Genomic DNA, 12,642 nt, shown 5'->3' with positions numbered 1-12,642 from the left:
GAATAGAACTAATCCTCCTACTATAGGCACCCAATTTGCTAATCTTTTTATGCAGTGTAGTTCCCAAACTTGATTGGGTCCCGACACACCAAACAAAAACGGAATAAGTCGGGACCTACCTCTTGGCTGTGTTAAAAAGGGGGCAACAAAATATTGGTAACGCTCTGATTTACATAGTCTTTGTGGTCAGGTTGTGTCATCACCACAGTCAACAATAAATAATAATTATTGTAAATTAATAACTTTATTTTTAGTCTGTGGCGGCTGTTCGTCCGATCGGATTTCAATATTCACTCACGACCTACTTCTGGGTCGCGACCCATACTTTGGGAACCCCTGCTTTTATGTATTGATTAGGTACATGTTATATCCGCCTTCATAAACATAACTTATTTGTTTTTTATTCTTCCAGTGCAGTTTGTCCACAACCGAAACGGAATCAAAGTGGCAGTACTAAACGGCTTCACCTACTACTGCGACAATAGATGTACAAACACAGAAGTGTGGCGATGTTCGCGCGGCAAGGGATGCAAATCTCGGTTCGCCGTCGCCAATGATACGAAGGCTGTTATACGGTGCAAACCTACGCATAACCATCCCCCGCCGAATTTTATAGTACAGAATGGGCTTATATTCCGATTTTTCAGATAAATCACTATTTAGAATCTAGTTTTGTTAATAATCTACCTTATTAAAGGTCCAGGCTCCTGAGAATGCTCCGGTTTCGGGTTGAAATGTACGTAGAGAGTATTTTGTCGGACCTGGGTGACGTTGTCGAATGGGTTCGTCGGCTTTTCGCGGATAATAGCAAAATATATAAATTATTATATTTCCATGATAAACTTCCGCAAAGTAACGCCTGCTTCTAATTTACGCCTGCTTAATTTCCACATTAATGTGTTTCTCAGAAAATAGCAGAGTGAATGTATTAATCATTATTTTCATGTGAGTAATTTTAAGGACAACATTTTTTTTGTAATATTATTTATCTTTTCTATTAAACTGCTAGACATTATCCATGACTCATCCTACTGCATTAATTTGGTGTTTATATGTTGGAGGTACAGCTCTTATTTTTAGCAGACTCAGAAGTGATTACAAAAATAAGAAAACTAATGTCGAACAATTATCATTCACAACATTTGTCACAAAAACTTAATTAACAAATCAAACTAACCAAAATAAGACCCTAGAATGGCAGGGAATGACCTTGAGTGAAGTCACGCACTTGTGAACGTTGTGTGTAGGGTTAAAGGTACCTTTGACTGTTAACAAACACTCCCCTTTTCCACTCAGTCACTCTCCCCGGCTATCCCAAGTATAAAGAATTACACAACAAGAGATGTGGACGGCTCGAACGCCACGACCACACTGAAGCCGTCCGTACCCCAAGTCGTTGCAACGCGGCGATAACATTATTTTTTTTAATTTTATTTGTATGTTTCCAGTGAAGTGGGCCCTTAAACCGAATGGATCCAGAATAGCAATTGTCCACGGTTACACTTTCTACTGCAATCAAGTATTTCTAAATACAGAAATTTGGCGATGCAGCAACGGCAACAGTTGCAAATGTCGTTTCACTATTAACAAAGACTCGAAGACTATTGTACGATCAACGTTAACACATCACCACGAAGCGCCAAGGTTTATTATACGGAAGGGTGTTTTAATAAGGATCTGACATTTCTGTTTCTTTTACCATTAAATCCTATAAATACTGTAAGTATTTTATTGTAAAATAACTACATTTTAATAATGTACCTGAACCTGTACTTTTTAATGGCATAACAGCGTTCAGTGTCCGAACAATATGTATAAAGAGGGCTTTAAATCTGCAGTTTTTATTGTACAGTCGAACTGTACAGTTAAAACGTCCGTGTGTGGGCAAAACTGAGAACTGTACATGTACAAGTTTTAACTGTACAGTATTTTTTAAGAGAATTTCTATTAGATGACACTGTACAGAAAAAATTGAAGGTCCGCCTAAGATCCGTAAGTGATATATCTGTTGAAGAGATGAAGACATAATTGTCTACCAAAAGCGACCGACTTGATATTATCGCTCTGTCTTTTGTTGTGATAGGACAAATAAGAGACTAATATTTCGATCCGCTGCTATTGGTCGACAATATGTCAATTCGTATTGAAGTGTACCTTATGGTAAGTTTAGGTACACTATAGCATTTTAAAATAGAGGAATGAATAAGCGACAAACATAATAAATATTTAATAACAAATAGTTATGTAGCTTGCAAATCGCTTTAATTTCTTATTATTTTCTTTTGGCCCCTGTATTACTTAATTTTTTATTTTTTCTAGTAAAATGGGCCCTCAAATCAAACGGAACCAGAATAGCAATAATCGACGGTTACACGTACTACTGCAATAACGTATTTGTGAATACAGAAGTTTGGCGATGCAGCCACGGCAAGAGTTGCAAATCTCGCTTCACTATTAAAAAAGATATGAAGACTATTGTGCGATCAGAACTAACACATCATCACGAACCACCGAAGTTTGTTATACGGAAGGGTTTTCTTTTAAGATACTGACTTTATTTCTTTTACTATTAAATTATACTGCACGTATTTCTTTGTGAAATTAGTATATTTTAATGATTTACCTGAATCTGTAGTTTTCTTTTTCTTTCAGTTCGAAACAGTAAGCTCAAACTCATCTATCGCGCGGACGCCGAGCGGCTACGTATCTCTCGAGGAGTTTAGTACCTATTATTTGTATACTTCAGCGCACACTTCGTTCTTCGTTCGGCTCACTGCTGAGCTCGACTCTCCTCTCAGAATGAGCGGGGTTAAACCAATAGTCCACCACACTGGCCCAATGCGGATTGTCAGACTTTACACACCCAGAGAATTAAGAAAATTCTCTCGTATGCAGGTTTCCTCACGATGTTTTTGATTTTTTCACGAGGTTTTTCAGCGCACACTTATATAAAATATATTATTTGAGCTACAGACCTTTAGTTTTAACTGTACCTACAGTTGTCTTTAACCGAAATTTCAATCAAAATTCAAAATTATTAGATACAATTATACAGTTTTTCTCAGTTTTGCCTAAACTGAATAGTTCGACTGTACAACTGAAATTGTAGATTGGTAGCCTAGCCAAGCTACGGCGCTACGTATACGTAGCCGCTTCGTGACCGCGCCGATATACTTACTTGTACATACGTTTTCTGTGGTATTAATGAGTTTTGAGCATAAGATGCGTCAACGAAGAGAAAAAACATTATTGTAGACGAATAGCAGCCGAATCGAAAATATCAAACTCTCTGTCGTTAGCGATATTTTCGAATTGCCGCTAATTGACCACAATGTTCTTTTTGGTTTCCCGAGATATTTCGTAAAGCGCATAAGTACAGTATAGCATTGAAAAAAACTTATACAAATTAGTACTCATGTGCTCATAACAACCCATATTCGGCTCACACGAGTCTCCTCTCAGAATGAGAGGATTTAGGCTAATTAGTCCACCACGCTGGCACAATGCGGATTGGCAGACTTGACACACGCAGAGAATTAAGAAAATTCTCAGTTAAGCAGTTTTCCTCACGATGTTTTTCCTTCACCTTATTTTTTTTTTGTTATGCTTCTAGTGACGTGGGCGCATAAACAAAATGGGGCCAAAGTAGCAATCGTCGGCGGTTACACGTATTACTGCAACAATATACATCAAAAGTCAGAGATTTGGCGATGCAGCTTCGGCAGGGGTTGCAAATCACGGTTCACTATTAGTAACGACACGAAGACGATACTGCGATTACAATTAGAACACCACCACGAACCGCCGAGTTTCCTTATACGGAAGGGTGTTATATTAAGACTCTGATATAATACTAATACTTTTTTTCCGTTTCCGGTTGTCTAAACAACAACACGTACGTAAAAGTGCTCCCGGTTTTTAATCGAAATCACAGTGAATAACAAATATCACCAGCCGTGTACTGCGTATTATTTACACTGGAAGGAATATTAACGCAAGTATTATAAGAAAACACACGAAAAACACCGATTTAACCGAAGAAATTGAAAAAGAGTCACCACTTCTCGCAAAGGTTAGAAAAAATATTTCATTTACCAACGGACATTATCAACTGACAAGTGACAACGTCAAGTAACAGTGACAGCTGACAACAGTGACAGCTGGAATAGACAAATGACAGTGTACACAGAGTAAACATATAATTGTGTCAATTTAACGAATTACGTTCCGATACACACAAATTAAAAAGTTTTGTTTTGCAATATGAATACTACTGGAATGTCAGAAGATATGGAAAAGTTGTTCCAGATGATGAAATTAGAACTCGAAAAACAAACCTTATTAATTACTAAGAGTGTTATGGACAGCATAGATGTGAAATTGCAACCGATTAAGGATGAAAATAAATTCTTAAAAAATGAGATACAAAAACTGAACGAAAAAGTGAAATATTTGGAAGACAAAAATAAGAAAAATAATTTGATACTACACGGTATAAAAGAAACAGAAAAAAATCACCAAGATTTATTGAATATAATAAAAGTAACCCTGGAAAAGTTAGATATCAATATCAATACCTACGAAATAAACAACTACTATAGGCTGGGAAGGAAACAAGATGAGAAAAAAATAAGACCAATACTCATAACTTTCTCGTCATTTCAAACAAAGATTATGATTCTGAAAAATAAGTCAAAAATGCCTAAACAAACATATATTACAGAAGATTTTTCGAAAGAAACGATGGAAATACGGAAGAACCTACAGGAAAAACTTAGAGCAGAAAAACAGAATGGAAAAAATGCATTTATCCGAAACAATAAGATAGTTATAAGAGAAAATACCGATGTAGAAAAAAGAAAGCGAGAGGCTTCGGCGTCACCTAACAACATACATACATCGGCACACTTCAGTGACTCGAAAAACATTATCGCAGCTTCTAAGCTGCATAAAACTAATGCATTTGAGTACATGAGGGCACGATCATCATCTTTGACTGGAAAACCATCACAACATTATAAGGCATAGGGATTAACGGACACCGGTAACGAAATAAAAACAAAAAATGTAAACAAAATAATAAGCAAATATAACAAAAGCCCCAATACGGTTGGTCACCGCGGGGTTATTGACCATACCCCCCAAGATCTCATACTTACTATGGATAACAAAGTAACCACGATCCGGAAAAAGAGACTGTATATAGCGACACTCAATACAAGATCACTTAAATCTCAGGAATATTTAACAGAATTAGAACAAGCATTAAATATTATAAATTGGGATATCCTCGGCATTAGTGATGTTCGTAGATCAACAGAAAAAATTGAAGAGCATGAAGAGTATGTTTTATATTATAAAAACGTGATACCAGGGATATACGGCGTGGGTTTCTTAGTTAAAAACTATCTGAAAAATAATATAATAGAATTTATAGGAGTGTCAGATAGAATAGCTATCTTGAACATCATACTTCCTGGTCACAAACATCCAACTTCAGTCGTTCAGATATATGCTCCTACCGAGGAAGCCAAAAAAGAAATAAAAAATGAGTTTTACGAAAATCTAAATAAACAGATGGAGACTTTATATAACACTGTAATTGTGATGGGAGATTTCAACAGTAAAATTGGCCAGAGAGGAAAAAACGAAGATAAAATACTTGGACCCTATACAACGGGCAAAAGGAATGACAATGGACACAGATTGATAAACTACGCGTTGGAAAATAATTTACATATTATGAATAGTTTTTATAAAAGAAAATTCGAACGAAAATGGACGTGGATATCTCCTAACGGCCTTGTAAAAAATGAAATAGATTTCATAATTACAAATAAACCAAACCTTTTCTTAAATGTGGAAGTTCTTAACAAGTTCAACTTCAATACTGATCACAGATTACTTCGAAGTGACTTGCATATATCTGAGCCAAAGAGATCAAGAAAAAGCATACAAAATTCAAAACAACACATTACGCTACCCATGCCGAGTGACGTCTTAGAGTCTCTGAAAACTAAATTAATTTTAATAAAAGAACTAAGAACAGTACAAGAAAAGTACGATACTCTAGAAGAACAAATTAAATTAACCAAGAAAAAACTAGAAAGAGACAAAACACTCAAAGATAAATTAGGACCAGTAGCAAGAGACTTAATTAAAAAAAAGAGCACATTTATTTGACAACAGAAAAATCAATAAACAAGAGATAACTGAACTAAGTAAAAAAATTTATTTAGAAATAAGGAAATACAGACATAAATTAAGAACGGAAACAATTCAATGGCACATTGCAAAATCAGGTGGAATTAAAAATGCATGGAAAAAACTTCAAGAAAACAGAGATTGGATTAGTAAAGTAACACACCAGAAAACTAAAAAACAGATATCTAAAAGAAACGAAATACTAGAAATAGCGACTGATTATTACCGACAACTTAACAGTGACGAGCCCACAACGTCAACTTTAAGCAACGAGGAAGTAGCTGAAGAACCAATTCCAACCATACTAAGAGGTGAAGTTATCAAAGCCATAAAAACACAAAAGAGAGGTAAAGCACCAGGCGAAGATAATATTTGCAACGAAGTTCTAATTGGGGCATCAGAAACCATTTTGCATACGCTTACGGATCTATTCAATGAGATTTTAAAAACTGAATATATACCCCATCAATGGACTACGTCAACTATAATTTTACTTCATAAAAAAGGAAAAACGGACGATATTTCGAATTACAGACCTATTTCGTTAATGTCTAATGTGTATAAAATATTCTCCAAAATAATATTAGAGCGATTAACAAAGACCTTAGACGAAAATCAACCAAAAGAGCAGGCTGGGTTTAGAAGTGGCTTCTCAACTATCGACCACATTCATACCATAAAACAAATCATTCAGAAATGCAATGAATATGGAATAAAATATTACCTATCCTTTATAGACTACAATAAAGCATTTGACTCAATCAAACATGAGAAACTTTGGGAAGCCCTTAATTCACAAGGCATACATAGCAAATACATTCGCATAATAAAAAACATATACGGAAATATGAAAGCCAAAATACGCACAGAAAAAGTTGGAGAATATTTTCCCATTAGACGTGGAGTTAGACAGGGAGATCCTTTATCACCTAAACTCTTTTCGGCAATTCTAGAACATATTTTTCGGCAACTCGAATGGAATAAATTTGGCATTAATGTGAATGGAGTACTATTAAACCACCTTAGATTCGCCGATGACCTAATATTATTATGCGAAGATCCTAGGACCCTACAGGACATGATTGAACAACTATTACATGAAAGCGAAAAGGTCGGATTGTCAATGAATACAGCAAAAACCAAGCTTATGACAAATTGCATTAAGATTCCTGTTATTCCTAACAATATCACTGAATTGGAATATGTAAACGAGTATACATATCTAGGTCAAATCATATCTCCCACAGACCTTACAACTAAAGAAATCAAAAATAGAATAAGCATAGGATGGAAGAGATACTGGACCTTAAAAGATGTTATGAAAAACTCGGATATGAAAATTAAAGATAAAAAGAAAATATTTAATACCTGTGTTCTACCAAGCATGACCTACGGATGTCAGACATGGAGTTGCACTAATGAAAACATTAAATCATTAGAAGTTTGTCAACACAGAATGGAAAGAAGTATGCTTAACATAAAATTAAAAGACAAAGTTCGACTAACAAAAATTAGAAAACAAACCAAGATTATAGATATTAAATACCAAATTAAAAAACTAAAATGGAAATGGACTGGACATCTAATAAGAAGCAAGACTGAAAAATGGGCCAAAGAAGTAACAGAATGGTGTCCTAGATACAAAAAAAGAAGTAAAGGAAGACCGCATCGTCGTTGGGAAGACGACATCAAAAAGGTAGCAGGAATAACTTGGACGCGGAAAGCACGGGATAGATCTTTGTGGAGAATACTTGGGGAGGCCTATGCTGAAAAGCAAGACAATCCAAAAACCGGTGTCTAAAAGAAAAAAAAATAGCATTAATTTACATAAACCTGTTTGTATTGTAATTCATGTGTAGATTACGATGAAATGTAAATTATAAGATTGTTAATAAAGGCTTTATTATTATTATTATAATACTAATACTAGCGGACTTCAGTTTTTCACAAATCTCGCGGGAACCATGGATTTTTCCGGGATAAAAGTAATCTATGTGTTAATCTAGAGTAACAGTGGAGTATCACACAAATAGTAAATAACGATAATATTATTACTATTATTATGACATAAACAGTAATTTCCAATTTGCTTACATTTTGCTTAAATTACAAGTAATTATAACCGATTAATGTCCGGCCGCTCAGAGATTGCGTTTCTCGAATGGGACAAACATTTATTCAATTACAATTGCCTCGCTTTTTGTCTCATCACTACATAGACAAAGAGTTGCCTAAATTACGAGTAATTATAACCCATTAATGTCCGGCCGCTCAGAGATTGCGTTTCTCGAATGGGACAAACATATTCAATTACAATTGCCTCGCTTTTTGTCTCATCACTATAAAGACAAACAGTTGGCATAACCTTGTATTTGTAACAGCGCAGTTCAACAACCTTGGTTCGCCAGTTCGAAGTTACAAAGCCCAGTTGATCACGGCCTGTTAGAAACGCAATCTCTGAGCGACCGGACTCTAAGTACGTGTTGTTTTTGCTAAAACACTTGCCTCGACGTTTGACTACATACTTACAATTCGAATTCAAGACATTAATTATTTTGATTGTTGCATGTTCTAGATTATTCTTTGGTTCTGATACTTTATCGTGACAGAAACTTACAAACTGTGAGCTTGACGTGATTTGTTTGTAATTGTTGTATTTTAGTCATTATAATATTTTGTAAAATATAACGGTTTTACATAACAATAAAATCGATATTATGTGCCGAGAGGAAAACCATACAGCATTCTCAACAAGACAATGCTGTATGGTTTTCAATAGGCACATCAATAATATATTTTTTCTTCTCTCCCTATAACTACTCATAATAGCGCTATAAATGCGAAGCCTTTTATGTCGCTATGTCGAGTTTACACATTATTCTGATGTTAAACGTATTCTTTCAGTCCGATTCGTGCAAAAGCAATATTCGAGGACTAAACTAGCTATTATCAATGGCTTTACGTACTACTGCGCTATCAAGAACAAGAAGTCGAACGCCTGGCGGTGCACTAAGGGCGGAAACTGCAAGGCACGATTCTCATTACTGAGTAATGAGAACGAAATACTGTGGTCGGATTTGGTACACGATCATCCCCCACCTAAATTTCTTATAAGAGATGGGGTATTTATAAAAATATGAATTTCCCTTTTTTTCTTTGCCTCGGGATAGCAAATGAGATGAATGACAGACAATATTTTACTTTGACCAACTAAAATTTCTCACTCTCTTATCAGTGTTCCTAGTGGCAGTTTGATACTGTGACGATCGCGTAAACGTAGACGCAAATTTCTAAGGAATTGAAACAGAAGACAACTGTTTTAATACCATATAAATTCGCGTTTACTTTTACGCGATCGTCACAGTATGAAAACATTGAAAATTCCCACTAGGCATTCAGTAGAGTTATTCAATAACAATGTTTTGTGCAATTTGCAAGGGCGAGTTTCGAATTCATTTCTATCTCTCTTTGTCTGACACGTTATATTAGAATGAGAAAAATAGAGTTGAATACGAAATTTGCACTTGCGAGTTATACAATGTTTTGTATAACTTTCGTTACAGAATTCAGCTGTTCAGACGGCCTAATTTGCAACCAAATGATGTATTTTGTAAAGAGAAATAGACAAATGCCAATCAAGAGCAGCCCAAATGGAAATATCGTTCTATCTTTCGTTGCGTTGGGACTAAAGAGATGAGACTGGGACACCTCCGCCGCTATTGGACGACATTTTGTCTATTTCTCTTCAATTGGTCATATGTTAGGTCTTCAGATCTGTCTTGGCCTTCCTTTTTTTTGTTTTCCCTGCGAGTTCCCAGGGACTATTTGAAGATATGAATCTGTTACTTTTTTTTGGTATGGGAAAAAATTCAACTGTGAAAATCTTCAAGGTTGTTGAATAAATTATTGAATGTTAAATTGTATTTTGGAATTTGGCTGCTAGACAAAAAAGGTTTTTGATTATTTGGCATTTATGGCTTAATTTCTTGTTATTAAAATATGATAGGTAAATTGTAAACATTTATTTGACTTATTTGTTTACATAATTATCTTTTTTTGTTTGTTTTTAATTTTTATTGTACAAAAATACACAAAGGGAAGACTTAATGCCATAAATTATTTTCTATCAGTAAAGTAATCCTTTGTGTGTGATGTGGACAGAATATCTGCATAGTTTTTTCATAAGTAGGTACTTAGTTTTGTAATAATTATTATTAAGTTTTTAATAAGTTCATGTATAAAACAATTGGACACACGTTCTAATGACATTTAGATTTATAAATTGCTTTTAAGTACTTTGCTTATTAGGACGTAAAAACTGATTTTACGCACTAATTACGCTTTTTGTTTTTTTTTCGTCACTCCATTGTATGTGAATTGTAGTGTAACAAACGCTTCTGTCTCCTTTGCCTCATGCAACAAAGGCTTTTAATTATTCTTAAGTTCTTCGTTTATACTTTACCTAAATAAAAATATTTAAGTAAATGTTAAACTTTCTGTTTCACTTCTGTTACAAGTTCCTCGATTACAGTTGGTTTTAACATTTATTATTTATGTTATTGTAGAGGAGATGTATCAGTATTGGTATAAAAAATAGGGTATTTGATGATTTGTGCTCAGTTGTTTGTTAGACAGCGTAGACACCGTCACGCTGCCAGTCGCATTAGTGATTCTGTGCAATAATGTTTCGTGCTGTCGCTGCTATCCGTGACGTCACACTTCATGGGTCACGTAGCATTTAAAACATTTTCATGTATATTTCCAAGTGTCCTATAAATTTTTGTGGTGCCATCTCATAAAATTTTGTTTATGTTGTTTGTTTGCTCCGATAGGCTCGAAACTACTGAACCGATTTAAAAAATCTTTCACTGATTGGAAGCTATATTATCCCCGGGTACTATAGGCTGTATTTATCATCTGCTAGAGTTATATATTTTTCTTGTTCCTTACAGTCCAGTGGGTCAAAAAAGAAAACGGCTCAACGTTAGCTATCATCGACGGCTACACGTTCTACCATCGTATCCAGAACATAAGTACCAGTCACTGGAGATGTACTAGAGGAGGCACTTGTAAAGCGAAGTTCACTCTTATAGATGAACCCAAAATTTTGACGCATGTTTATCTGGTACATGGACATAGGCGGCCATCTTTTACTATTAACGATGGTGTTTATGTAAAGGCAAGGAAGAAGAAACAGTACATTGCTCACAATCAATAAAAGTGTAACACACCAGGAATAGGTGGCATGCAAAGGCAGCCTTATTGTTGAAAGTCAAGCAAGACAACAACAAGAGTTCTATGTCCAGCTGGGAACGTTCTGGTGATAATTGTGATTAAAAGACAAAGCCCAGAGTTTATGTTCTGTGATGTGTTGTAGTATTTGTTGGCATTTATATTTATTGTTCTTCATCTATACTTTATTTAATCAATACAATATATAAATAAATTTTATGTGTTTGTTTGTCTGTGATTTCAAGATAACTGTGTATTCTCAAGTTAGATATTTACATGATACCACAAACAATCTTTTTAATACATCGGCATCACCAACAAATACATCTATACCGATTTTTATCCCGAGTGATTCAGCGGTTTAGCCGTGAAAGGAAAAGAGACAGAGAGAGACTTACTTTCACATTTATAATAGGTATTAGTATGGATTAATAAACCAAATGAAGGATTTTTAAGTACGTAAAATGTATTTTTTTAATTAAGAGTTGCACCCGAGGATCTTCCAAAGCCAAGTTTCCTTAGAGTACTAATTCCATTTTGTTATGTCAGTTAAAGTTGCCACACCAAGCAATATGGCAAATTTACCTATACGTAGGTAAATTTACCTATGCGTAGGTAGATTTGACAAAATAAGGTAAACAGATAACACAAAAGTTTAAGAAATCGATGAGAAAAATGTTTATAAGTAAATTATAAACATACCAGATTGTAAATGTGTATTGAAAAATCAAAAATGGCATTTACAGATAATTTAGATAGTTATAAAAGTATACAAAATCTCAGCACAAAAGTTAAAATTTTATTAGATGTTAAAATAACACCAGAAAACGAAGCTTATTTTGATTTTTAAAAGTACGACCCATTTGCACTTGAAGCAAAATCAGTAGATAGTAAAAAAAAAGCTCCAAAAAGAATATATTTTTAGATAAATCTGAAGACGTTAGCATGATGCGAACTAAACCAATTACTGAAGACTCCATACCTCATAATATGACTGTCAATAGCGAATTTGCTGCAAGTTGTTGTAAACTTGGGAAAATGTTCGATTTTTTACAATTTGAATGATGATAGGTATATCAAGTAAGTTATTTATTTTGAAAGAAAGTTGAATATTTCGTAGGCAAAATTATAATAAAACAAGAAAATAAATACCAGGTTTCGTACTATAAGATATACGAAAATAACTATAATATCTCGAGCTAACTT

At 34.5% G+C, this 12,642-nt stretch overlaps 1 protein-coding gene across 17 annotated transcripts in view; it reads left to right on the top strand.

Annotated features, from left to right (window-relative positions):
* Window positions 1–12,642, top strand: part of LOC112049969 (protein tramtrack, beta isoform) — a 536,667-nt gene that overhangs the window by 356,325 nt on the left and 167,700 nt on the right. Inside the window, exon 5 of one of the 17 annotated variants that reach the window (XM_052884053.1) lies at window positions 11,157–11,655. The exons of 14 other annotated variants lie outside the window; for them this stretch is intronic. In XM_052884053.1, the coding sequence (XP_052740013.1) occupies window positions 11,157–11,422 (266 nt within the window). In that variant the 3' untranslated portion in view covers window positions 11,423–11,655. Of the gene's footprint in view, window positions 1–1,448; window positions 1,719–2,319; window positions 2,568–11,156; window positions 11,656–12,642 lie in introns of those variants that run through there. 2 more of the 17 variants (XM_052884073.1, XM_052884071.1) reach the window with 2 other exon arrangements.

This window comes from Bicyclus anynana, chromosome 10 (assembly GCF_947172395.1).
Source record: "Bicyclus anynana chromosome 10, ilBicAnyn1.1, whole genome shotgun sequence".
In the NCBI taxonomy this organism is placed as follows: domain Eukaryota; kingdom Metazoa; phylum Arthropoda; class Insecta; order Lepidoptera; family Nymphalidae; genus Bicyclus; species Bicyclus anynana.
Note: the sequence above shows the minus strand (reverse complement) of the source record. Positions and strands in the feature narration are given on the sequence as shown.